The sequence below is a fragment of the Littorina saxatilis genome, linkage group LG6 (assembly GCF_037325665.1).
Source record: "Littorina saxatilis isolate snail1 linkage group LG6, US_GU_Lsax_2.0, whole genome shotgun sequence".
NCBI lineage: Eukaryota > Metazoa > Mollusca > Gastropoda > Littorinimorpha > Littorinidae > Littorina > Littorina saxatilis.
Window position 1 is genome coordinate 33,688,074 of NC_090250.1, and position 26,435 is coordinate 33,714,508.

The 26,435-nt window shown below is 39.9% G+C and overlaps 2 protein-coding genes across 2 annotated transcripts in view; one reads left to right on the plus strand and one right to left on the minus strand.

The window, feature by feature from the left end:
- Positions 1 to 30: 30 nt before the first annotated feature.
- On the minus strand, positions 31 to 1,561 carry LOC138969068 (NADH dehydrogenase [ubiquinone] 1 alpha subcomplex subunit 2-like). The gene is made up of 3 exons (XM_070341774.1): positions 1,450 to 1,561; positions 688 to 794; positions 31 to 319 (listed from the first exon to the last, which is right to left on the minus strand). Exons 1-3 carry the CDS (start codon positions 1,536 to 1,538, stop codon positions 234 to 236), a joined length of 282 nt encoding a protein of 93 aa, XP_070197875.1. The 5' UTR covers positions 1,539 to 1,561; the 3' UTR covers positions 31 to 233.
- Positions 1,562 to 1,762: 201 nt separating this feature from the next.
- LOC138967987 (serine/threonine-protein kinase Nek1-like) overlaps positions 1,763 to 26,435 on the plus strand; it is a 59,439-nt gene continuing 34,766 nt past the window's right edge. The window contains exons 1-21 of the mRNA XM_070340548.1: positions 1,763 to 2,147; positions 6,163 to 6,198; positions 6,884 to 6,944; positions 9,419 to 9,460; positions 9,741 to 9,796; positions 10,039 to 10,122; positions 10,593 to 10,660; positions 14,444 to 14,530; positions 16,022 to 16,076; positions 16,365 to 16,408; positions 16,772 to 16,852; positions 17,276 to 17,351; positions 19,335 to 19,419; positions 19,747 to 19,852; positions 20,220 to 20,292; positions 20,887 to 20,955; positions 22,187 to 22,237; positions 22,926 to 22,997; positions 24,417 to 24,482; positions 25,211 to 25,334; positions 26,015 to 26,108. Of these exons, the coding sequence (XP_070196649.1) occupies positions 2,031 to 2,147; positions 6,163 to 6,198; positions 6,884 to 6,944; positions 9,419 to 9,460; positions 9,741 to 9,796; positions 10,039 to 10,122; positions 10,593 to 10,660; positions 14,444 to 14,530; positions 16,022 to 16,076; positions 16,365 to 16,408; positions 16,772 to 16,852; positions 17,276 to 17,351; positions 19,335 to 19,419; positions 19,747 to 19,852; positions 20,220 to 20,292; positions 20,887 to 20,955; positions 22,187 to 22,237; positions 22,926 to 22,997; positions 24,417 to 24,482; positions 25,211 to 25,334; positions 26,015 to 26,108 (1,547 nt within the window). The 5' untranslated portion in view covers positions 1,763 to 2,030. The remainder of the gene's footprint in view (positions 2,148 to 6,162; positions 6,199 to 6,883; positions 6,945 to 9,418; positions 9,461 to 9,740; positions 9,797 to 10,038; positions 10,123 to 10,592; positions 10,661 to 14,443; positions 14,531 to 16,021; positions 16,077 to 16,364; positions 16,409 to 16,771; positions 16,853 to 17,275; positions 17,352 to 19,334; positions 19,420 to 19,746; positions 19,853 to 20,219; positions 20,293 to 20,886; positions 20,956 to 22,186; positions 22,238 to 22,925; positions 22,998 to 24,416; positions 24,483 to 25,210; positions 25,335 to 26,014; positions 26,109 to 26,435) is intronic.

The window sequence follows — 26,435 nt, forward strand, 5'->3', positions numbered from 1 at the left end:
CACACACGTATACTCTCACAAACATGCACCTTTTTGTAAGTAAACAAAATTTATTTCACAAAAAACACTCCACAGGATTTAAAACACATCAAACTTTTTGCCTGTGCGTGTCATTTTCTGACCTTTTTTTTCTGAATTGACACTGACCCATCCTTTAGATATCCAAAGACAATGCCATCAGCTACATGTTATACAACTATTCACAGCTAAGCAATGTTCCATCCACATAGATTCTAGCGCCTGGCCAAGGATTCTACTGCTCTCAACACCTGCTGGCTGTCCATGTTTGATAGAGGAAGGCTGGTTTCTTTACCAAACTCTGTGGGATAGAAAAGCATTATGACAGAATGTAATAGCACTCCACTATCATATGACAGCACCTGTCCAACAATTTATGCCTGTAGTGCATTAATATTCCTTGTCTGTCTGTAATAGCACAGAGACACATCTGGCTTTGTTGTTTAAATGAAAAGGATATGCTGATTTGTTTTATGTTAAACCAGCTTCTTGCATGTAGAACTGACCAAATTGGAACCAAATGCTGCTACTTTTCAACAAAAACTTCCTTGCATTTATACAAAAATCTGGAGATAATTCAGCTATGCATACATAACTAAATGTTGCAATCACTCATCCACGCAAAAACAAACATACAAACTTGAGGCACAAATGTTACACAATTCTTACCAAATCTGGCATAGACCTTCGGCTGGATTTCACTGCATTCCCTGACGAGGATTGGGAACTTAGGGTTGTGTTTTTTCATCTCCACATAGTGTTTTTCAATGAAGTCCCTGAAAATGACAACAACACATGTCATCTGCAGAATACATATATACGTGGGTGTTTTTTCCATCTTAACTTTAATAACCCTCAGGAGCAGTGCAAATTGCATGACTTAAACAAGAATCTAAGTCCCCTATTTTTAAGAAAGGATCAAAATGATTACAATGTCTTCACGAAAAAGGTTACAACTCGCCGAAACTGCGAAAGTTATTTTTCAACTATGACAGCAAACTCCCATGAGGGTAAATCCACCTATCAATTCTTCATCAGTTCTTTCACTCATATATATCTACCACTGCTATTACCAGTACAATGTACTCCAAATACTGTTTCTAGGAAACCTGAGAGAGCACCAATATAGCATTGAATTCCCGCTGACTACCTCCAGTCAAGACACCCAAGAAGTGGGTGGAACGAATATCCAAGAGCTGCGACACAAAGACCCACTATAGGCCCTTGGCCTCGGATGGAAAAACAAGTGTATCCAAGTGTATCCAAGTGTAAGTGTACCACCACCCTCGCTCGACTGAAGCATGAAAAATAGCAGACGACTCGTTTTGATGACAAGACGATGCACTGATTCATTAATACTCTCGATTAAATAACACCAAAAAGGTGTAATCGTGGAGAGCATCACATATAACTGAAATTGGTGGGTACTACCTGACTCCCTTGCTTGCTGGAGATGTCTGACACAGGTGAATTCTTAATTCTCTCAAGTGCTTGCCGAAACGAACTGCCGCGGACGCCATTTTGACATTGAGTTTTGTGAAAAGTTGAATTGCTTAAAGAAAGTTTTAATTTCAAACCAAACCATTTTAATGCAAATTAAAGAACTAGCATCACTATTTCCAAGACATAAATTAAGTAGTTTTAATAATTTTAGATATATTTGTTTTTAATAGTGAAACCCACGTTGTGACTTGATCATACTTTTGGGCTAGAGCCTCCACTTCACACACCGGAAGTTGTACAACATAGTTTACATTGGTCACTGGCGGACAATAAGGGTTTGAGATCTGCTTACAGAAGCAACGAAATTATCTGGTTGTGTGTCACTGTCAGAGACTTTGCAAACTGTCTTGAAAATAGAGAAGATGATTTTTAGGAAATAATGAACTTGAGCAAGAGCCACACTTTTATATTAGGCTTACATCTTGTCTGATTCGATGAGAAACTTCACTTTCTGTTCGTGGGGAAACGCATGATTTTAGCCTGTTTTGTTTCTCTGAGCATTCTCCATCATGGACCGCTACCAGAGAGTGCGAAAAATAGGAGAGGGAGCGTTTGGAAAGGCGTTTCTGGTGCGACAGAAGCAGTCAAACAAGCAATGTGTGGCGAAGGAAATCAACATTATGAGGGTAAGAGTTGTGGTTCAATCTTTGCTGTTAAGTGTTACTCGTTTGCAAAAAAATGTATAGGAATTACTGTTTTTTTCAATTCCAAAGGGCATTTGCTGTAGACTTTCTAGCATGAAATAAGAATGTTAAGGTTGGAAGAATTTATGTGTTGCATACGTAGAGCAACAAAGTGTGTGCCGGGTTTGAAGGACCTAGAGTATGAGGAGCGTCTCAAAGTCATGAAGATACCTAGTATGTGTTACAGAAGAGTGAGAGGTGATATGATAGAAGTGTACAAGTTCATGCACGGTGTGTATAACTGCAAGAATCCTCTCGAACTCAATCAGCAGTCTGGTACTAGAGGACACTGTTACAAGTTAAAGAAAAACGCATGTAAAACCAGCTTGAGACAGCACTTCTTCACAAACCGAGTTGTAGACACTTGGAATGCCCTGGACAAGTCAACTGTAGAGGCGCCGTCATTAAACAGTTTCAAGAACAGAATTGACAGTGTGTTCAAAGACTACATGTACTGTGCTAAAGTTAGCCACCCAGTGTTTGCCACGAAGGCCACGCATGCCACTCCCAGCCACAATATATACGCCACAGAAGAAAAGTCTAGACAATAAGGCACGATCAAAAGATCGTTACACTAGGCCATCTCAAAGTTAGGATAGTCAATAGTACTGGTCAAAAGATCAGATATAGGCCTCGCGGCCTTAGACATCTGCAAATTTATCTTATCTTATCTTATCTTATTTAACTCTCTCTACCAACAGGCCAGAAGACATGTAAAATGACAATTACACATTAACATGCTTCCATTTGAAACTTCGAGGTCGTCATCGGGGATTGACGCCCGACCAAAGGTAATTGAAGCCCAACGGAGCAAAGCGGCGGGAGGGCTTCAATTAGGCTTTGGGAGGGCGTCAATCCAAGATGAAGACCGAGAAGTTTCAAATGGAAACATGTTAATATTATTGTAAGTCAATCTGACTACGATCTCTTTCCTGCTTTCATGCGGTTGTAAACAGACAGAATTGGTTCTGTTCTGTTCACACACTACTTTCAGTCCACCTACCTGCACGGGTCAAGTCCCAAGAAATATGTCTCTGTATTCCTATCTTATCACTCTGCTCCTGTTTTTACATTTAGTCAAGTTTTGACTAAATGTTTTAACATAGAGGGGGAATCGAGACGAGGGTCGTGGTGTATGTGTGTGTGTCTGTGCGTGTGTGTGTGTGTGTGTGTAGAGCGATTCAGAGGAAACTACTGGACCGATCTTTATGAAATTTTACATGGGAGTTCCTGGGTATGATATCCTCAGACGTTTTTTTCGTTTTTTGGATAAATGTCTTTGATGACGTCATATCCAGCTTTTTGTAAAAGTTGAGGCGGCACTGTCACACCCTCATTTTTCAATCAAATTGATTGAAATTTTGGCCAAGCAATCTTCGACGAAGGCCGGACTTCGGTATTGCATTTCAGCTTGGTGGCTTAAAAATTAATTAATGACTTTGGTCATTAAAAATCTGAAAATAATAATTAAAATTATTTTTTTATAAAACGATCCAAATTTACGTTTATCTTATTCTTCATCATTTTCTGATTCCAAAAACATATAAATATGTTATATTTGGATTAAAAACAAGCTCTGAAAATTAAAAATCTAAACATTATGATTAAAATAAAATTTCCGAAATCGATTTAAAAACAATTCTATCTTATTCCTTGTCAAATCCTGATTCCAAAAACATATAGATATGATATATTTTGATTAAAAAACACGCTCAGAAAGTTAAAACGAAGAGAGGTACAGAAAAGCGTGCTATGCAGCACAGCGAAACCACTACCACGCTAAATAGGCTCGTCAGTTTCACTGCGTTTTGCACGAGCGGCGGACTACGGTCATTGTGAAAAAATGCGCGTTCAGTTTCATTCTGTGCGTTCTACAGCTTGACTAAATGTAGTAATTTCGCCTTACGCGACTTGTTTTTACATTTAGTCAAGTTATGACTAAATGTTTTAACATCGAGGGGGGAATCGAGACGAGGGTCGTGGTGTATGTGTGTGTGTGTCTGTGTGTGTGTGTGTGTGTGTGTGTGTGTGTGTAGAGCGATTCAGACTAAACTACTGGACCGATCTTTATGAAATTTGACATGGGAGTTCCTGGGTATGAAATCCCCGAACGTTTTTTTCATTTTTGGCTCACGTAAGTGTAGCCTATGCGATGATAAACTTTGTCTGTCTGTGCGTGCGTGCGTATGTATGTATGTATGTGTGTATGTCTGTGGTAGAAACTTTAACATTTCCGAGTCTATGGATTACGTCAGTCTCGGTCAAAAGTGTTCGACGTGTGTGATAGAAACTATTTGAAGACGTCACATTATGACGTAAGAGGGTTAGACGTCACGCAAAGGAATTACTGAAAGTCTCGGTCATTGTTATTGTGAGCGGGCCGAGACTTCTTGGCAGATCCAGGGTCTCGCTTTCTTGCATAGTTTCACCTATGCTTACTGTGTGTGTGTGTGTGTGTGTGTGTGTGTGTGTGTGTGTGTGTGTGTGTGTGTGTGTGTGTGTGTGTGTGTGTGGGTGTGTATGTGTGACGGAGTGATTGAGTTTGTGTTACTGTTTGTCTATTTCTTACGTGAGCCTTGAAGGCTTCGCCTCTTGTTTCGATAAAAGTCTTTGATGACGTCATATCCGGCTTTTTGTAAAAGTTGAGGCGGCACTGTCACACCCTCATTTTTCAACCAAATTGGTTGAAATTTTGGTCAAGTAATCTTCGACGAAGCCCGGACTTCGGTATTGCATTTCAGCATGGTGGCTTAAAAATTAATTAATGACTTTGGTCATTAAAAATCTGAAAATTGTAAAAAAAATTATTTTTTTTATAAAACGATCCAAATTTACGTTCATCTTATTCTCCATCATTTGCTGATTCCAAAAACATATAAATATGTTATATTTGGATTAACAACAAGCTCTGAAAATTAAATATATAAAAATTATTATCAACATTTTTTTTCGAAATCAATTTAAAAACACTTTCATCTTATTCCTTGTCGGTTCCTGATTCCAAAAACATATAGATATGATATGTTTGGATTAAAAACACGCTCAGAAAGTTAAAACGAAGAGAGGTACAGAAAAGCGTGCTATCCTTCTCAGCGCAACGAATACCCCGCTCTTCTTGTCAATTCCACTGGCACTGCCTTTGCCACGGGCGGTGGAGTGACGATGCTACGAGTATACGGTCTTGCTGCGTTGCGTTGCCTTCAGTTTCATTCTGTGCGTTCTACAGCTTGACTAAATGTAGTAATTTCGCCTTACGCGACTTGTTTTTGTTTTCTTTCACATACATTTTCCCTTCTTTTTTGACGGGTTTCTGGACAGCAAACTCTAAAACAAATTCTTTTCATCACAAAAGCGATCTTTGGAATTGACTGACGTAGTCAGGAAGAATTCATGCATCAAATTACGTCACGTATTCGACGTCATCACTTCGCATACCTTATGGTCTCGGTATTTCGTTGGCCTTCATATTTCCTACAAATGACCCTCAAAGCTAACAGAGACTAGTTGAGGTTGTATCAATGCGCCTCGCCAACAGGTAGCAGGCTTTTTTTAGCGAGTTGACATCGACAATTAATGACTGGTAATTTTTAATGAGTTGGGGCATTCTGACCAATCACAGGATCTGTTTCATTGAAACGCCAACTTGATTGAATGACAATGAGGTTTACGGAATGAAAGTCATCACATTTCACCATGATTTTACTTTACTTACAGCAAACTGGCACGGTTATGACCACCTGCAAACTTCTGTTACTTGCAACAGCTTCTTTGAATTTTGGATAATGAACTTTAGATATTAACATTTTTGTTTGTTTTACATGAGAAGCCTTGCTTTGTACGTATGTGCCATGGCTTTTCTATAGCTTGAACTAACTTGCACCTGCATGCAGCCTGTCTGTCTTTTGCAAACAAATGTAGAGTCAACGAGATAACTTGTATTTCATTTTTTTGGTTTCAGATGTCTGCCAAAGAAAGAGAAGACTCGAGGAAAGAGGTAATTAACTGTTCCAGCATTAATGACTAAGTGCGCTCTCCTAGTGACTGTAAAGAGTTATCACACGGAGGGTTATTTGTTTTTAGGTGTTTTTTTTAGACATTCCTTAGTAGGAATGCAGACGTTCAAAAATGTTCACTAGCTCTAGCAACTGAGAAATGTTTATTTGCCCGAAACTTTTTCCAATATTTAATAATTAATCATACAGACACAAATCACCACATGTACTGTTCACACAATAATCATATATGCAATACACACTATATATATACAAACATACACAGCTAACACTCTCAACAATCATAACAACTTTATGGGAGAGGAGTATGTGCAGAAATGGAATGAAGAAGACATTAGGCCAGGTTGATGTAATATTCTGTGAAAAAGAAAGTTTAAATTATATGCGTGCTACATGATCTTGATAAAGATGTTTCAATGCTGCTGTATAGATATTTTCAAAAATGTTAGAATCGGTACCGTGGTACCTGCGATATGAGGCCCCCCAGTAGAGGACATCATCTGTTGTCATTTTTTCTATTATCTTGAAAAGGATATACCTGTTGTGAAGGCCACTTGGAATGTAGGGACACTTGGGTTTTCCCAAAGCGTTCCTTTCATAGCAAGTACCATTGTAGCAGTTAGTTAAGACATAATAGTTTATATCTATGTCCCTGTTTATCTTCAGGTTGCTGTCCTAGCGCAGTTGAAGCATCCAAACATTGTGACCTACATTGAGTCCTTTGAAGGTTTGTAGGTTTTGTTATGGTATTGTTTGGAGAAATGAGCACGAGCTGTCAATGTATAACACATTAAATTACATATCTTATCCCAACTCACATATAGCAATTTACTTCAGTCTAGTGCAAGAACGCTGTATCGCATCACCTTGGTAACAAGGGAGGCAACTCTTAAAAAAGAGCTACCTTGACCCATAAACAGGACAAAGTCACGTGACTTCCTGACCTTGCCGCCATATTGAACTCATTTTCTACTCAGCGCTCCGTGGCTACGGACGTGTTTTGCTTTGCTTTGCTTAGGCTTTTCAGCCTTTCGTCTGACTTTTCCTTGGGTCAGACTTCACCTTGGTTTTCCTTGCACGTCCCTCTTCTCTTACTTTGTGTTTGGGGTGAGCATGTTTGCATATTTTTTTCGTTTTATTGCTTGACTCAGGTTGTTCTGCACTTACAAATTTTTACACGCTTTCGTCCGCCATGTCGGATAGCGGTAATATGAAAAGTTCTAAGCAAGTGACGGAGCCTCCTCCTGTTAAGAATCCTTCTCGTAAGTCGAAAGGCTCTCCTAGTCAAGCTGTTGTGAAGGGTTAGACCCTTCGTCCAAACATTCTTTTGTTGTTACGATTGACATGCCTAAATCTCCCTCCATGCCGATTCTGCCTTCAGAATCTGTACCGGTTGCTTCCGGTTCTAGCTCTGTTAGTTAAACAGGATGTTTCCGCTCTTTGAGCGCTCAGGTTTCCTCCCTTTCAGCAGAGCTTTCGTCGACTAGGGCAGAATTTTTGTCTTTGCCTCCGGGTGTCGGCGATACGCGTTCCCTGGCCAGGGTGCGTGTCCCTCCCTCGGCTACAGTGACTTCGGCCGATGTGCATGCTGCTTTTGATGCGGGCGACGGAGTCTCTCTTCTGCGTACTCAGGCCTCTTCTGGTTTTCGGCCTAATTATGCTCAAGGTATTTATCCTTCGTCAGTAGCTGGGTTCTCCGACCAACGCGAAGGGTGTATCCTGGAGGAAGTAGCTCCACCCGAGTGCCGGGCAGAGAGTGAAAGTTCCGATCCCCTGGCTACGCCGTTCCGCTCGCGCGGGCGGCTGGTACAGGGTAGGAGCCCAGATACGCGTTCGGTCTTTGATCGAACAGGGGATTTGCTACCGTCGGCAGCCTTCGTATCGTACGGGGCCAGACCGGCACAGCATTCCCCGCTTCCGCCCGGGGGGCAGGAAGCAGTCCCTAGGGGGACACCGCTTGGGTATAAAATCCCTCGGGTGTCTTCCTTTCCGGTTGACGCTTCGCCTGGCTATCACAGCCACGGCGGTAGTGTACTTCCGGTATGCACGGAAGTGCGGGACTATGATTCGGAGTTCGGTGCTTCCGCTCAAGACGAAGAAGATACCAACTTCCGGTGACCATTACAGCTCCCCATTACGGGTGTCTTCCAGTTAATTCCCTCCCGCCTTCCCCGCTAGTGGGGTTGTTCTAAAACAAGAGGGAAGTTTTTTTCTACGCCTTCGTGCGATTGAGTTCAATATGGCGGCAAGTTCAGGAAGTCACGTGACTTTGTCCTGTTTATGGGTCAAGGTAGCTCTTTTTTTAGAGTTGCCTCCCTTGTTACCAAGGTGATGCGATACATATAATATGTGAGTTGGGTAAGTATATTAATCAAATGAAAATTTATTACTAAAATTTTCGATTTGTTGTAATAATTATAGATAATAATGAACACTTGTTAATTGCCCTTTCCCACATAAACTCAGAGCGATGCACACACACACACACACACACACACACACACACACACACACACACACACACACACACACACACACACACACACACACACACACACACACACACACACACACACACACACAAAATAAGTATCCACATGTATACAAACAATAACAGTACAGGAGAAAAAAGATTGAGGGGAAAGAACAAAATTAAAGTGAGAATAATGGTGGAGGTGGTAATGATGAAGGGTACAGGAGGGGGAGGGAAATAACAAATAAAAAAAAAAGCAGAATTGTTACGAATTTAACTCATAACTCATAACTCATAACTCATAACATTTTATTGATCCAACAAAGGAAATTAAATTGGTCATCAGCACATATAGGTCATTAATTAATAATTATAAAAGAATAAGAGAAGAAAATTCATAAAACCCATGATAACAAAAAAATATCTAAAGTAATATATGTACAACTACAATACCCTTTTTACTTGCACACTTGACACACCGACACACCAACACACATGCATACATACCTACATACATACCTACATACATACATACATACATACATACATACATACATACATACATACATTCCATGTTAAAGTGTAGTTAAGAACATCACAGTAATTATATCATTGTTTGGATTAACAGATAAGTTTTTATGTAAATGATGATAACAACAATCCATAATTAACGCTATTGCACTACCAAAAGAAGAGAGGATGTTAAATTGTTGTCTGTATTTTTTCAGAGGCTGGGACACTCTATATTGTTATGAACTACTGTGCTGGTGGTGAGTACAGAGTAACACTGATATAGGTGTAATGGTATTGTTAAATTTGTGTGTGTATTTTTTTAAGTGTAATGGTATTGTTATTTTGTGTGTACAAGAAAAGGTCCAAGTTTTGTTTGTTAAAGCATGTACATACATGTATACAAGTAATCTATTAGTATTACAATATTTAAGAACAAAAGAAAATGTTGATTTGATCTTTTTGTGTATGCTGGTAGTGGTATTGAAGCAGAATTTAAATTAAATCCACAATGTATGAGATTCCAATGTTATTTTTCAGGGGATCTGTATGCAAAAATCAATTCTCAGCAAGGACGCATGTTTATGGAGGAACAGGTAAGGATAACTTTGAAATGATATAGGTCAAGAAAGTCAACAGCTGTTGAATTAAGAACATCATTTGCCTCATTGTAGAATGCATAAGTTTTTCCCAAAGCGAAAGAGTGTTGATTGAATCCAAAGGCTACTGTTTATCATGGATCCAATTTACATCATTGGCTCATTGAAGGATGCAAGCCGTTTGGCTTACCTGTCTTTGTGACACGATTTAACATTTTGTTATCTTTGATTGCTTGCAGGTCTTGAACTGGTTTGTCCAGATTTGCTTGGCCATCAAACACATACATGACCGAAAGATTCTGCACAGAGACATCAAGTCACAGGTTGGTTTGAAAGTAGAAAAATTTAGATCTTTACACATAAAAGGACGCAGTCATGGTAACTGCTCTTTCATTGAACGAGGCACAAGCAATATTACATTTTATTAGTTCCCCATCAATGTACAACAACAAAATCTTTCAATGAACTGCTGCTACATGTGCTGTTACAGTTGATGCAATTTTTACTTTTACTGCAGGATCTAAGAATAAAAGGGAACAAAGCATAAATATTGAAAAACAGCAGCAGTACATAAGAGTTATACTGAGCATGTCTTCTGGCACCTAAGAGAATAAGAATCATTGAAATGAAGGAACAACTTTCATCTTCATGATATGATTATGGGGAATGCTTCTCGCTGTAAGCACAGTTCCTTTTTTGTTCACTCTTCAGCCTCTTATTGTTCTTGTTTCCAGGCGATGCTTAGAATATTCCTTTCCCCCTCATATTAGAATTGTGCGTTTTTCTTGGGCAGAATATTTTCCTGTCAAATAATGGAACAGTGCAGATTGGAGACTTTGGAATTGCCAAAGTGCTGAACAAGTGAGTTTTGTGTTACTGGATATGCGTGTAGTAGAGCTTTTATGTGTTTGGTTTGGCTCATGAGCATATATATTTTATATGTTGCTGTGCCATGTACAACTTATTTTAAGTAACTGGGGTTTCTTTGATAGGTATATTGTGTGCATGTTTTACTACAGGTGAACCCCTTTTTACATTTAGTCAAGTTTTGACTGAATGTTTTAACATAGAGGGGGGAATCGAGACGAGGGTCGTGGTGTGTGTGTGTGTGTGTGTGTGTGTGTGTGTGTGTGTGTGTGTGTGTGTGTGTGTGTGTGTGTGTGTGTGTGTGTGTGTAGAGCGATTCAGAGTAAACTACTGGATCGATCTGTATGAAATTTGACATGAGAGTTCCTGGGTATGATATCCCCAGACCTTTTTTTCGATTTTTGGATAAATGTCTTTGATGACGTCATATCCGGCATTTTGTAAAAGTTGAGGCGGCACTGTCACACCCTCATTTTTCAATCAAATTGATCGAAATTTTGGCAAAGCAATCTTCGACGAAGGCCAGACTTTGGTATTGCATTTCAGCTTGGAGGCTTAAAATTTATGGTCATTAAAAATCTGAAAATTGTAATTAAAATTATTTTTTTATAAAACGATCCAAAATTACGTTTATCGTATTCTTCATCATTTTCTGATTCCAAAAACATATAATTATGTTATATTCGGATTAAAAACAAGCTCTGAAAATTAAAAATATAAAAATTATGATTAAAATTAAATTTCCGAAATCGATTTAAAAACAATTTCTTCTTATTTCTTGTCCGTTCCTGATTCCAAAAACATATAGATATGATATGTTTGGATAAAACACGTTCAGAAAGTTAAAAAGAATAGAGATATAGAAAAGCGGGCTATCCTCAGCGCAACCGCTACCGCACTTTTCTGTATTGTTAATTTCACTGCCTTAGCCACAAGCGGTGGACAGACGATGCTACGAGTGTACGGTCTTGCGGGAAAAAATGCTTTGCGTTCAGTTTCATTCTGTGAGCTCGACTGAGCTTGACTAAATGTTGTATTTTCGCCTTACGCGACTTGTTTAAAACCTCCAAAACTCTGACCAAATCAGGTCTAAGAAAGGAGAGTGTTATAATGGAGGTAAATGTACAAAGGCTATGAACAGTACCGTATTTGACGGATTACAAGACGCACCGTTTTATAAGCCGCACCCCCGACTTTTAAGAAAAAAATTGGGACGAGCCACGTATAGGCCGCGTCACTATATTAGCCGCCGTCGAAAAAAATATAATCAGATCGTGTCAATCAATCAAAACAAACAGGCAAACGAAAGTACGGTATTTGGCGAAATCAGCTCCGAGAATAAACAAGTGAAACAAAGAAGAAAAGTGAAAGAGTTTGAAGAAAAATATCACACACACACAATTTGTAACCAACACACACATGTAGTCCCGCCCAGAATAAGCTTTTTTGGGATGATTTACGACTTTAGCGCACATTTCGAGCAGACGAAAACACAACATGGCAGCTCTCGCTCCTCCAACTATCGCGAGACACAAAAAAACGAAATCTCACGCGCGCGAGATCCTGATACATCCGGTGTTTCTCTATACGCTATCTTGTCACGACGACTTGTTGACAAACGAAGATTCGCGAAAGAAAGAGAAAAGCGCCGAGTCTTGAGTAGAGAGCTAATAAACAGGGATGGGAATTGTCCGCCGAACGGCGGATTTCCGCCGATTTTTTTTTTTTGTTCCGCCGAAAATGCAAAAGTGTCCGCCGAAAAAATAAAGGGGTGAGGCACACACAAAAAACACCGGTTAATTTGGCCTTTGCGCAAAAGCCCGCGAAAACTTTCCGTACTTTGTTCACGCATTGCAACCGCCCGCCTCAGTTATTGAACTTTTATGTTTGAAAGTAAACCAGATTGCACAGATTGTGTTACAAGTTATGTACTCGCGGCTTCTCTCTGTTTTTGACTAAGGGACAACGCGGAACACAGATGTTTTTCTTTGGCTCGTTTTATTTAGTTCTTTTGATCTGCGTCCGGTGAAAACTGCACAAGTGCAACAGAAGCGATACTAGACTATAAAAAACGTCGTCACGGCAAATGTAAAACTAAAAACGCGTGCGAAAGCCGAACGCGTCAAGGCCACGGTCACACTAAGAAAATAGAAACTTTACTATGAATTTCAACCTTACAAAAAACGCAACTTTAGCGGATCAAACAGAGACGAAGATTTAGACTTAATAAACACAGTTACACTTTAAAAGTTAACGAAACTCGAGAAAAACACGGCCCCAACGCGAAAGACGACCGCACACCGAAAGAAGATTACTTATAAGTATGTCAATCAATGGAAAAAGTAGAAAACATTACATATCAAAACATTTCTAAGTTACGTTTAACAAAAGGCAATATAAACGGAGTTACAGCACTCAATCACTGCAAAAAAAAGGGAAGCAGAAATGAGAAAGACAGAAATACTGAACAGAGAAAGAAGGAGACAGAATGAGTGACTAACAGACAGTGAACACCAAAGGATACAGCTCTGGACAAAAACAGGTGCTAAGGAACGATACAGAGCAATGGTACATGCAAATCTTTATAAACAACATTAAAGAAAACGCGTACATACCCTATATATGGCGTCAAAAACCAAACAAAAGCAGTCACTCCCTGTTTACTCCAAACAAAAGCCGCTGAGAGCGAAACGAATACGACGACAAAACAGTGACGTTTTATGATGACGTAAAAACTGGACTGACGACACGCTGACTTTGTACAACATAATTGAACACACGGGTCAAGAAAGACAACCTACGGGATTAGAAAAAGTAACTTTCCAGCGGTTCTTTCCCTTGGACCAAAAACTTACAACTAAAACAAAGGAAGCAATTAAGCTGAAGGCTTACCTAGCAAAGGCCAAACGATTAATAAGAACAAACAAGGGTGGAAACTATAAGGCTCACAAATTAAAAGTCACTAAAGGAAGGACAAAGCTCTTACAGTCTATCTCTCTGTGCACTGAGAGAACAACCAGGCTTAATTGAGGAAGATAAGGGAAGTAGGGAAATCAGCAGGTGATTTAACAGCACAAACGGTGGTTTACGGACTATATATGTGACACGCAGAAACAAAGAGAATAGTAAATAAAGTGAAAGAAAACCAGCCCACACACAGGGGCAAGAACAAGTTACATTGTCCTGTTTTTCTCAACAGATCAATTTTTTAAAAAATTTAAACCATATAATACATGTATATATTTTTTTTCTTCAAAAAAGCAAAAATTGGTACATTTTTGTACTAAAAACTCTGATTCTAAAAACAGAATTTAATGGCAAACTTGGAGCTCAGATGACACCAGATTGCACCATCTGGGTTCTTTGGAGAAAAATTTTTCCGGGGGGGCATGCCCCCGGACCCCCCTAGTAAGGCTAGGCGCTTCGCGCCGTCGACTTGACGCTTCGCGTCTTCAGTTATAAATTTTCCGCCTTTTTTACAATTTTCAATTCCCATGCCTGAATACAGTACCGGTAATCGCTAATCGAGCGAAATGAAAATGCGCGGCGACTTCCATTAGGTGAATGCTATTCAAGTTTAGGTAACGTTTTAGCCGCATCTTTTTATAAGCCGCAATGCGATTTTTTTTTAAAAGAAGTCGCGGCTTGTAGTCCGTCAAATACGGTAAGTCTGGGGAAAAAGGGTCTTAACAGGAGGGAGTGGTAAAAGGGGGGTTCCACTGTAGCTTGATATTGACTAGAGTGTACACTTGGGCAGCTGCATTTTTTCTTTTGCAGCACAGTGGAGCTGGCCAGGACATGTATAGGAACTCCGTACTACCTTTCTCCAGAGATTGTAGAAAACAAACCGTACAACAACAAGAGGTAAAATGAAATTTACTGACTCATGCATATCTTGTTTTATTGCTCGCTCAGTGGGACCATCCAAAAGGTGTCCCTGCATTGCATGTGGCCTCTCATGACAGGTATTTGTCCCTGCATTGCATGTGGCCTCTCATGACAGGTATTTGTCCCTGCATTGCATGTGGCCTCTCATGACAGGTATTTTTTCATGCATTGCATGTGGCCTCTCATGACAGGTATTTGTCCCTGCATTGCATGTGGCCTCTCATGACAGGTATTTGTCCCTGCATTGCATGTGGCCTCTCATGACAGGTATTTGTCCCTGCATTGCATGTGGCCTCTCATGACAGGTATTTGTCCCTGCATTGCATGTGGCCTCTCATGACAGGTATTTGTCCCTGCATTGCATGTGGCCTCTCATGACAGGTATTTGTTCATGCATTGCATGTGGCCTCTCATGACAGGTATTTGTCCCTGCATTGCATGTGGCCTCTCATGACAGGTATTTGTGCCTGCATTGCATGTGGCCTCTCATGACAGGTATTTGTCCCTGCATTGCATGTGGCCTCTCATGACAGGCATTTGTCCCTGCATTGCATGTGGCCTCTCATGACAGGTATTTGTTCATGCATTGCATGTGGCCTCTCATGACAGGTATTTGTCCCTGCATTGCATGTGGCCTCTCATGACAGGTATTTGTCCCTGCATTGCATGTGGCCTCTCATGACAGGTATTTGTCCCTGCATTGCATGTGGCCTCTCATGACAGGTATTTGTCCCTGCATTGCATGTGGCCTCTCATGACAGGTATTTGTCCCTGCATTGCATGTGGCCTCTCATGACAGGTATTTGTTCATGCATTGCATGTGGCCTCTCATGACAGGTATTTGTCCCTGCATTGCATGTGGCCTCTCATGACAGGTATTTGTGCCTGCATTGCATGTGGCCTCTCATGACAGGTATTTGTCCCTGCATTGCATGTGGCCTCTCATGACAGGTATTTGTCCCTGCATTGCATGTGGCCTCTCATGACAGGTATTTGTTCATGCATTGCATGTGGCCTCTCATGACAGGTATTTGTCCCTGCATTGCATGTGGCCTCTCATGACAGGTATTTGTCCCTGCATTGCATGTGGCCTCTCATGACAGGTATTTGTCCTTGCATTGCATGTGGCCTCTCATGACAGGTATTTGTACCTGCATTGCATGTGGCCTCTCATGACAGGTATTTGTCCTTGCATTGCATGTGGCCTCTCATGACAGGTATTTGTCCCTGCATTGCATGTGGCCTCTCATGACAGGTATTTGTCCCTGCATTGCATGTGGCCTCTCATGACAGGTATTTGTCCCTGCATTGCATGTGGCCTCTCATGACAGGTATTTGTTCATGTATTTTTGTGCTTAAGTGTTTAAGGCACATGCAGGATTGATGTTTGTTTGTTTTTACATTTAGTCAAGTTTTGTTTCATCTTGACTTTGTCATTTAATCAACCTTTCATTTTAAATATTTCAGTGACATCTGGTCCTTGGGCTGTGTGCTTTATGAGCTGACAACTCTGAAACATGCAGTAAGTATGCTCATCATTTTCTCCACTTTGAGTGTGTGTGTGAAGGGGGGGGGGGGGGGTTGTAGGATGTTATTTGTCAGAAAGAACATGGACTCACACTATTTGATAGGCCTGCATAATTTAAATCTGTATAGCTTGCTTAATAACATTTGTTTGTCAGGGAGAAAATGGTTTATGGTGATATTTTATGTATCATGGGGAAGGGTTGTGAATGTGTACTGCCTGTTGTCATCACAGTCATACAAATTTTAAGCTTGCTTGTAGACTGATAGTAATACTCTTTTTCAGTTTGAAGCTGGAAACATGAAGAACTTGGTGCTAAAGATTATCAGGTAATCTTTTTGCCATTTGATTGTATCCAGTTATTTTTATGGAAAACTTTAGACAATATTGTCAATAATTTTTCAATATACCATGTTTAAAACAATTCAGAATGTTGCTTTGATGAAATTTGAATAATTTAAAATAGGCCCGGTTTGATAGTCAAATGCTCCACAGCACAAACATCTGTACTAATTTGACAAGATTGACTTGCGTCACTTGAAACACAAGGTTTATTTGGTTATTAAACATATTGTCTTCTTAAGAATATATTTTACATGTGCAAAATATGTCTTGTGATACCTTTTTTTCCCACTTTTTCATTGTCCGGACCGAATGTTTTTCACCCAATTTTGTGTTACATATTTTTCCAGAGGATCTTACCCACCCATCCCTCCGCAGTTCAGCTATGACCTCAGAGGATTGGTTGCTCAACTGTTCAAGAGAGCACCAAGGTAACTCGCAAGCTCTATACAGTCACATACTCTTCTTTTACAACTTGAACAACATTATTTTCATCCTGACTCACCCTAAACTTTCAAAAGGAAAGAGCAAAAGCTGAATAGAAAAATAAATACTTTTGACCTACTGAGCCTTTTGCTGTAACTGTAAGGGAAAAGCCTGTTATGACTGACCTGCACTTTTTTCTGATACATATCTATCCTTACATTTGATCTTATTGACAGTGTTTTTTCTGTTGATGATGATACATCAGCAGTCTTGTTTAAGTCTAAGTCGGTTTATTACGACACACACACAGAATATAAAGCAGTCAGGAAGTCCTTTACCACAAATATGTTGTAGTTAATGTTCCGTTTGAGTAAGGGTGATGATGTTTTAAGTAGTAGGATGGTCACATCCACTGTTTTTATGCGCAGGGACAGGCCATCCATCAACTCCATCCTGAAGAAAAACTTCATCATGGAGAGAGTGCGGAGACTGCTGTCAGCAGAGGTAGGGTTCAGCTAGTGTGTCATAGAAACCTTCAGGTATGTAAGACCTCTAAAAATATGAAAACATTAGGTCCAATGATGGAGGGGGTCTTAATATAGAAGTACATTTACAGACTTTACGAAGAGAAAATTTTGAGAAACAAGGTCTTAAAACAGAGGGAGTGGTAAAACGGTGGGTCTTAAAACAGAGGGAGTGGTAAAATGGTGGGTCTTAAAACAGGGAGTGGTAAAACGGTGGGTCTTAAAACAGAGGGAGTGGTAAAACGGTGGGTCTTAAAACAGGGAGTGGTAAAACGGTGGGTCTTAAAACAGAGGGAGTGGTAAAGCGGTGGGTCTTAAAACAGAGGGAGTGGTAAAACGGTGGGTCTTAAAACAGAGGGAGTGGTAAAATGATGGGTCTTAAAACAGAGGGAGTGGTAAAATGATGGGTCTTAAAACAGAGGGAGTGGTAAAATGGTGGGTCTTAAAACAGAGGGAGTGGTAAAATGGTGGGTTTTAAAACAGAGGGAGTGGTAAAACGGTGGGTCTTAAAACAGGGAGTGGTAAAATGGTGGGTCTTAAAACAGAGGGAGTGGTAAAACGGTGGGTCTTAAAACAGGGAGTGGTAAAATGATGGGTCTTAAAACAGAGGGAGTGGTAAAATGATGGGTCTTAAAACAGAGGGAGTGGTAAAATGGTGGGTCTTAAAACAGGGAGAGTGGTAAAACGGTGGGTCTTAAAACAGGGAGAGTGGTAAAACGGTGGGTCTTAAAACAGAGGGAGTGGTAAAATGGTGGGTCTTAAAACAAAGGGAGTGGTAAAACGGTGGGTCTTAAAACAGGAAGAGTGGTAAAACGGTGGGTCTTAAAAGAGAGGGAGTGGTAAAACAGTGGGTCTTAAAACAGAGGGAGTGGTAAAACGGTGGGTCTTAAAACAGAGGGAGTGGTAAAACGGTGGGTCTTAAAACAGAGGGAGTGGTAAAATGATGGGTCTTAAAACAGAGGGAGTGGTAAAATGGTGGGTCTTAAAACAGAGGGAGTGGTAAAATGGTGGGTCTTAAAACAGAGGGATTGGTAAAATGGTGGGTCTTAAAACAGAAGGAGTGGTAAAACGGTGGGTCTTAAAACAGAGGGAGTGGTAAAATGATGGGTCTTAAAACAGAGGGAGTGGTAAAATGATGGGTCTTAAAACAGAGGGAGTGGTAAAACGGTGGGTCTTAAAACAGAGGGAGTGGTAAAACGGTGGGTCTTAAAAGAGGGGGTTTGCTGTTCAGTGGTATGTGTCAAGCAAAGGGAGTGTGTACAGTTCTGCTGTTCTTCCTTTAGAGGGACAGTGTGGAGATCAATTTTACTACCCAATATTGACGGACTGTGTGATGATTCTTCTGCTATGGTCTGTTGAGACAGGGTCTCGATTTTGATATCACTGTCGAAACAGACCAATAGCAGAAGATATCATCACACAGTCAGTCAATGTTAGATATATTGCTAATTCTCTGGACATTTTGTATTTACTGTAAAGAAATTACAAAAGTATTTGTCTCAGTTTTGGCTGTTCCATATCCCTCCCTCTGATTATTATTTCTTTTTGTTCACGCTTTTCTTGTACTTTTCAGTATTTCAAAATGTCTTTTCTTTCAAAAAGTCTTTATTCACTTGCTCAACTAAATTCTGGGATAATTACATTTTCATATATTTTTGTTTGTTTTTAAATTTGGTTGTTTTTGTTTTTGAAGTGGGGAAGCAATAAAGAGGTCGTCAATATCAAAACTGATATCGACGGAAATGTCGTCGATATCACTTTTGCACTGAGCTCAATTTTGCCCAATTTGCCAATGGAAATCCACGTAACATATGAAATAGCAATATTACCCAATGTCATAAGCAGGAACTAACTTATATATATTTTGCAGACCTTTATGAAATGTGTCACGTTTTCTTTGAAATGAAGTAAAAGTTACTGAGCTCTCTGTTTCACTGGAGGATTCTGTGTGTGCACGTTTCAGCAAATAGCAGATGAGTTCAGTCACACAGTGATGCATGGAGCAAAGCTGGCCAAAGCTTTACCCCCTGCCCCTCGTCCCTCTTCAGGTGAGCATTACTGTTGTGTTTGTTGTCTGGTTGTGTTTACCTGTGTTTTTGCATGCACCTCAAAATGGGATTGCCACTGCATGTAGCATAACTCTGTATTTGTCTTTGCTAATGAATAAGGTCTTTAGATATTAGACAAAAGCAAAATGTGAACAAGAAAAGAATGTGTCTATGCATGCATGTAAAGGTGTGTTAAGTGTCTGCTGTTTTGTGTGTGTGTCTGTGTGTATCTCTGTGTATTTGTCTGTGCGTTAGTGTCTGTGTGGACGTATTTGTGTCTGCACACAAACACAGTATACATCCTTTGCTTGTTTCTATTTCCTCCAGCTCCTAAGCGGTCAGCCAACACACCAAGACCGGGATCAGCAGGAAGAGGGCGATACAACCCAGCCAATGTCTATGGCGTTCCTCTCGGCCGCAAGAGTCAGAACAGGTCAGTGCATTTCAATCTTAGATGGCGGGGTATGACTGTACAGTGGAACCCCCCTTTTATGACCTCAAAAAAACTGAGAAAACCAGGTCTTCAAAGGGAGTGAGTCTTAAAATGGGGGTAAATTTACAGAGGTTATGAACACAAAGTCTGAGAAAACAGGGTCTTAAAAGGGTTGGAGTCTTAAATTGGGGGGGGTGTCTTTAAATGGGGGTTCCACTGTGTAGAAACACCCACATTATTTTTATGAATGTGGAGATTAATTGAATGGCTTAAGTTTTTCTGGAGTAGTTGAGGAACTTGATTTTGACTTAAAATGACATCCTGAGGATTGGTCAAAATGTTTTTCTTCACCTCGATGTTACGACAGATCATCTGGTGACCAGAAAAAGAAGGCATCAGGAGGGGCAGCCAACAGACCTAACCTCATTCCCGGACAACAGGTAAACATTTGCTGTGACAAGGGTTGATGCCTGTTGTTTTCTTCAATCAATCAATCAATCAATATGAGGCTTATATCGCGCGTATTCCGTGGGTACAGTTCTAAGCGCAGGGATTTTTTTTTTTTTCTTTTTTTTTTTCTTAATTTACCTATCTGCATCATTGCATGTCTTTTGAAAGGTTTGCTGTGGATGCATGTTTGTTTTTAGCTTCAGACTTTTGTATTGCTTAGTTAGTTAATCAATTTACAAAATGTGTACTTGCAGTCATTTTTTTTATGCATTTTGATATCACATGCATTTACACACCATTTATAAATATTGAACAAAAACACCCATCTCAGTTCTGTAAATACATTTTTTGTTTTACCAAGCTGATTTGTACAAACATTTGCTGAAGAATGAATGTAAATACTGTTGACAACAAGTTTCACCGCATTTCGAGTCATCTTGTTTTGCAGTTACATTGTCAGATTGAGATCAGTGATATAGCTGTGTTGCCAGCAGATATTTAATCTTGTTTGGTTGTGTCAGTGTTGGGTTTGCTACACGGAATTGTTTGGCTTTATGTGTGTGTGATGCTTACTGTGCAAGCAGGAGTGGGAAAAGAGGAAGAAAGACTTGTTAGACAGGGAGCAGCAACGCAGGGAAGACAACAAGAAGAAGGTACACAATACTTCTGTCATCAACATTGACATTACATGTACTTGTTTAGAGTATAACACTGTACATTTAAACCTGTCCTGGCGACCACCTCTTGATAACGACCACCTGCCCATAACGAACTCCCAAACGATCCCCAACATGCTTTTCCCTATGTAATTCACCTTTCCATAGCGACCACAAGTCACTAACGACCAATTTTGGTTGGTCGTTAAAGACAGGTTTGACTGTACTTGCCTTGGTTAAATCCAAAACTGAAGAAAGATACACTAAAGACAATGCTGTTATTGTTGAAAGAACTTGATGAAATCTTTTTTGATCTTAACAACAGCAGTTTTCCTATCAGTATTTGATGGCTTCTTGTAGCACTGAGTTGCAGAGTTCCCTTATAACAATAGAATTTCACAATGACTTTGTATTTCCCTGCTGATAAGTGAGACTGATTTCTGGTTGTTGTTTGCATGTCTGTCTGCTTTTAACTGTGTGTGGGTGTTCGTGAGTGCAGTAGTTTTGATAGTGTGGTTCTGCTTATTTATTTGGTTGTGTTTTTTTGCTTGACTTTAATGAGAACAGATTTTTCTGCTGATAACAAAGATATTTACAATAAGGAAAATGCTTTATTATGAGTATACAGAGCTAGCATTTGAGTGTGTGCATGGGTGTGTCTGTTTATGTGTTTTTCTTCTCCAAGAGTTTTTTTAAATAGTATGTTCTGGAGTGTTACATTCTGGTAACTATATTCCTAAATAAACATGTTAACCATCTTTATTTTTAACAATTTTGTTTATTAATTGTGATGGGTTTTCTGCATAGTAAACATGACCTTGTACATGTTTTTTGCTACTCTTTTTTTTCTGCTCAGATTAGGGTACTGTATTTAGTGCACAAGGTGTCTTGGCTTTATGTCCTTTTACCTGTGCTGGCTCTTAATGGTTGCTGTAGCTCCTAATGGTGTGTGCAACTGCATAGTTCATTTAGAGATCATCAGGCATTCTTTGTTTTGCCTGAAATATGTTGAGCTTGCATCCCTCAAAATTGTGTACACAAATCAGGTGTTTCGCTTTCATCTGTTTAAATTTAACTTGTGCTCTTGCTTGATTAGTGAAATTGATTCATTGTACTTGAAATGGTGTTGGTGATATAATAGCAATTCATGGGTGAAAGGTTGTGTGTGTTGCTTTCTCTAGCTTTATATAATTGTAACACATTGCTTTTTTCCTGGGTTAACTTGCAGATTGAGGATCAGGGGGCACGCAGACATCAGAACTTGGTGGAAAAACAGAAGGTCCGTATAGTTTTTGTGTATGCATGGTTGTTGGGGATTGAGGGTTTTCTTAGGTATTATCCAGTCAACAAGGAACACACACACACAGGCACAAACATATACACACCCAAGAAAGAAAGAAAGCATCATGTGTCTGACTAGCCCAATATGTGAATGCACATGCATGCGCGCACACTTGCCTGGACTGGTGTGCAGCTTGAAAGCACATCCATTATGAAAGTGGGAAAAAAATAACCAAGAAAGATTGTAAAAGAAAAGCATATTCAAGGTAAAAAGTGCAAAACATGACTAGAGAATCATTGATGTTCATTGTGACTAAAAAAGTCGCTTGTTCATTTCAATGCTTGTTATTCTCTTAGGTGCCAGGAGAAAAGGTTCCGTACAACTCTCGCTTACTCTATTACACATGTCGTATGCATTAAGAGCGATTACTTCCCTTTGGTTATTTGATAACATGATGATGTTTACACATACAGTAGAACACTCTTTCAAAGCTGTCAACAATCTGAGAAAACCAGGTCTTAAAAAGGAGGGAGTCATAAAAAGGGGGTACATTTACAGAGGTTATGATTATGAACAAAAAGCTTGAAAAAAACTGGGTCTTAAAAGGGAGGGGGGTCTTAAATTGGGGGGGGTGGGGGGTCTTAATAGAGAGTTTTTACTGTATTTCACATGTGTCTACTGACAGATGGACCGCATGAATAAGGCAAGAGAGGGGGGCTGGCAACAACTGATAGATTCCTGTGAAGACAAAGAAGAGGTGACTTGTTCTTTCTTTAAAAAAAAAATTTTTAAAAAGCACACTAACAACAATAAACTCAACAACAAGTAAAGCTAAACATATCTAAAGTGACTTTATATGAATAAACAAATGTTCCATAAATTTAACTTTTATTTTTAAAGAATGTTTATGATTGAAGCATATACAGAATACAGAATACAAACTCCGAAATGTTTATGATATAAAGTCACTTTCGATATGTTCAGTTTGACATTTTTTGTTGTGTTTATTGTTGTTAGTGTGCTTTGTTTTTTTGGCTTGTGTAGGAGGCGTAGGCACATTTTGTGTTCTTTCTGTGTGTGTGTGTGTGTGTGTGTGTGTGTGTGTGTGAACTTTTTATTGTCAGTAACCCTGCTGATTTTGTTTTCACAAAATTCACTATACCCCTGACAAATAACATCATTCCATAAAAAAACAAGTCGCGTAAGGCGAAAATACAATATTTAGTCAAGTAGCTGTCGAACTCACAGAATGAAACTGAACGCAATGCCATTTTTCAGCAAGACCGTATACTCGTAGCATCGTCAGTCCACCGCTCATGGCAAAGGCAGTGAAATTGACAAGAAGAGCGGGGTAGTAGTTGCGCTAAGAAGGATAGCACGCTTTTCTGTACCTCTCTTTGTTTTAACTTTCTGAGCGTGTTTTTAATCCAAACATATCATATCTATATCTTTTTGGAATCAGGAACCGACAAGGAATAAGATGAAAGTGTTTTTAAATTGATTTGGACAATTTAATTTTGATAATAATTTTTATATATTTAATTTTCAGAGCTTGTTTTTAATCCGAATATAACATATTTATATGTTTTTGGAATCAGCAAATGATGGAAAATAAGATAAACATAAATTTGGATCGTTTTATAAATTTTTATTTTTTTTTACAATTTTCAGATTTTTAATGACCAAAGTCATTAATTAATTTTTAAGCCACCAAGCTGAAATGCAATACCGAAGTCCGGGCTTCGTCGAAGATTACTTGACCAAAATTTCAACCAATTTGGTTGAAAAATGAGGGCGTGACAGTGCCGCCTCAACTTTCACGAAAAGCCGGATATGACGTCATCAAAGACATTTATCAAAAAAATGAAAAAAACGTTCGGGGATTTCATACCCAGGAACTCTCATGTCAAATTTCATAAAGATCGGTCCAGTAGTTTAGTCTGAATCGCTCTACACACACACACACACACACACAGACACACACACACACACACGCACATACACCACGACCCTCGTTTCGATTCCCCCACGATGTTAAAATATTTAGTCAAAACTTGACTAAATATAAAAACCCAGCATTAACCATAATGACAACAAAAGTCATAACAACAGTTACAATAAAAACAGCCAGAATTTCTTTCATTGCAAGGATCATATTCTATTGTGTGCACTGCAGGCCAAACCACAGAGTCCACCTCGACCACTGCCAGTGCCACGGCAACAAAGACCTGATCCTCTGCAGGTTAACCTTATGCATGCGTGTGTCTGTGTGCATGGTTACAGGGGGAAATGTGCTTGTGGTTACAGTACTCGGCAGAAAAATTTGGTTGTGAAGTTCACATGAGGGCAGATTTAAGGCAAATTAGTTGTGGATGGTGGACAATAGACTCTTATCAGTATTCCAAGCTCTCGCAAACTTCAAAGCATAGTAAAGAATGTGGTACTGCTATTTTGCGCGAGCTGCGAAAGCCGAGGTTCGAAGTTCTCGCAACGGTCAAAGCATAACAAAGAGCGTGTCTCTCAGATATCTTGCAAGAGCTGCTCAGAAACCGAAAAAGTCTATAGGATGTTGTGTACAATATATGTAGCACACTGCCTTTCTGAGCAGGAGTACCTGATCTGTAAATGTCACCAAGGTCCAATGGACTCTTCTCAAAACCACCTTCTGTCTTGCTCTCAGAAAATGTGACTAAAGGCAATACAATGACATCAGGTGTCACAGTTTACGAGAATGATATCTTCAGATTCAGTTCTGGGTTTCTGTACCTGGATGCAAAGCAGTCTTGTATTTTTTGTTTCCTTTTCAGAGGTGCTCAGTGTCCATTGATACCAAACAGTATTTGTTTTCTTCATTGTTGATTATTTTTATCTTGAACGGAAAAGAGTTGGTGTGATTGTGACTAAAGAGCTGGTGCTGTTATGACAAAGTGATTGGCTTATGATGACACTGATCATCTCTGACATTTTCAGCCAAATGGTCAGCAGTTCCGGGGGCCCAGAGAGGCAGGTAACTACGACCAGTACATGGACTACCTGGACAAGCTAAAGGCGCAGCGACAAGAAAAGGAAAATGAACTGAACAAGAGAAGGGCAGGTGAGCTCTCGATCAGGTTGCTAGGCATTGAACATTTTCCAGTGCTATTGGTTTGAAGTACATACAGCAGTATGAAATTGCCCTTCAGTTTCAAAGTTTTTGTCTGTACTTATGGAGAAATAAATCCCCCGAAAGCATCGTATGGCTACCTAAATGGCGGGGTAAAAGCAGTCATACATGTATGTAAACACCATGGGCGTTTCAGCCCATAAAAAAGAAGAAGAATGGAGAAATAAAATTGGGGAGAAGTATAGTGAAGGTGTTTCAGGGAAAGAATAGAATTTACAGTTCTGGTCCTGCCCATGAATATGCAAAAGGCATGAGTGTTTAAACCTCTCACTGGTAGTATGTCATTGATGGTGAGTAGAAAGACAAAAATTAATGGAAAAAAGGTAAGACCATACACTATGAGTAGACCATACTAGCTGAAATTGTAAAAGGTTACACAGGGAAGTAATTAAATGTATGCCAGATGCTGAAAGCAGGACTGCTAACAATAGGCACATGTGGTGAAGAGTGTTTGTCCACAGTTACAAGTGTTTTACAGTTTCTGCCTCATATGTCTCTAAATCCCATCAGAAGGCTTTTATTCATGCACAACTGGTTTACCTGAACCGTAACTATAGTAATCTGTGTATAAAGGTACATGTATATTGTAAGGTTGACAATGTACTGTGCAGATTATATGCCAGCACCTAAACCTCTGATGAACCCTCCTGGCAACCCAGCAGCCGTGCAGGCAGGTCAAGCTATCAATCAAGCCAACCAAGCCAGGTGAGCTTTCAGAGAAAGTGAGGGGGGTGATATGAGTGTACAGTACATGCAGGTAACTCGGGCCATCAACCAAGCCAACTAGGGCAGGTGAGCTTTCAGTGAGGGTGTAACGGGTGGTATGAGTGTACAGTACATACAGGTAACTCGGGCCATCAACCAAGCCAACTAGGGCAGGTGAGCTTTCAGTGAGGGTGTAACGGGTGGTATGAGTGTACAGTACATGCAGGTAACTCGGGCCATCAACCAAGCCAACTAGGGCAGGTGAGCTTTCAGTGAGGGTGTAACGGGTGGTATGAGTGTACAGTACATGCAGGTAACTCGGGCCAT

Coding starts and splice junctions, on each gene's coding strand:
- LOC138969068 (XM_070341774.1), bottom strand. CDS start 1,538: ATGGCGTCCGCGGCAGTTCGTTTCGGCAAGCACTTGAGAGAATTAAGA. Junction 795..1,449: donor CCAGCAAGCAAGGGAGTCAG/GTAGTACCCACC, acceptor TGTCATTTTCAG/GGACTTCATTGAAAAACACT. Junction 320..687: donor GAAGGTCTATGCCAGATTTG/GTAAGAATTGTG, acceptor TCTATCCCACAG/AGTTTGGTAAAGAAACCAGC.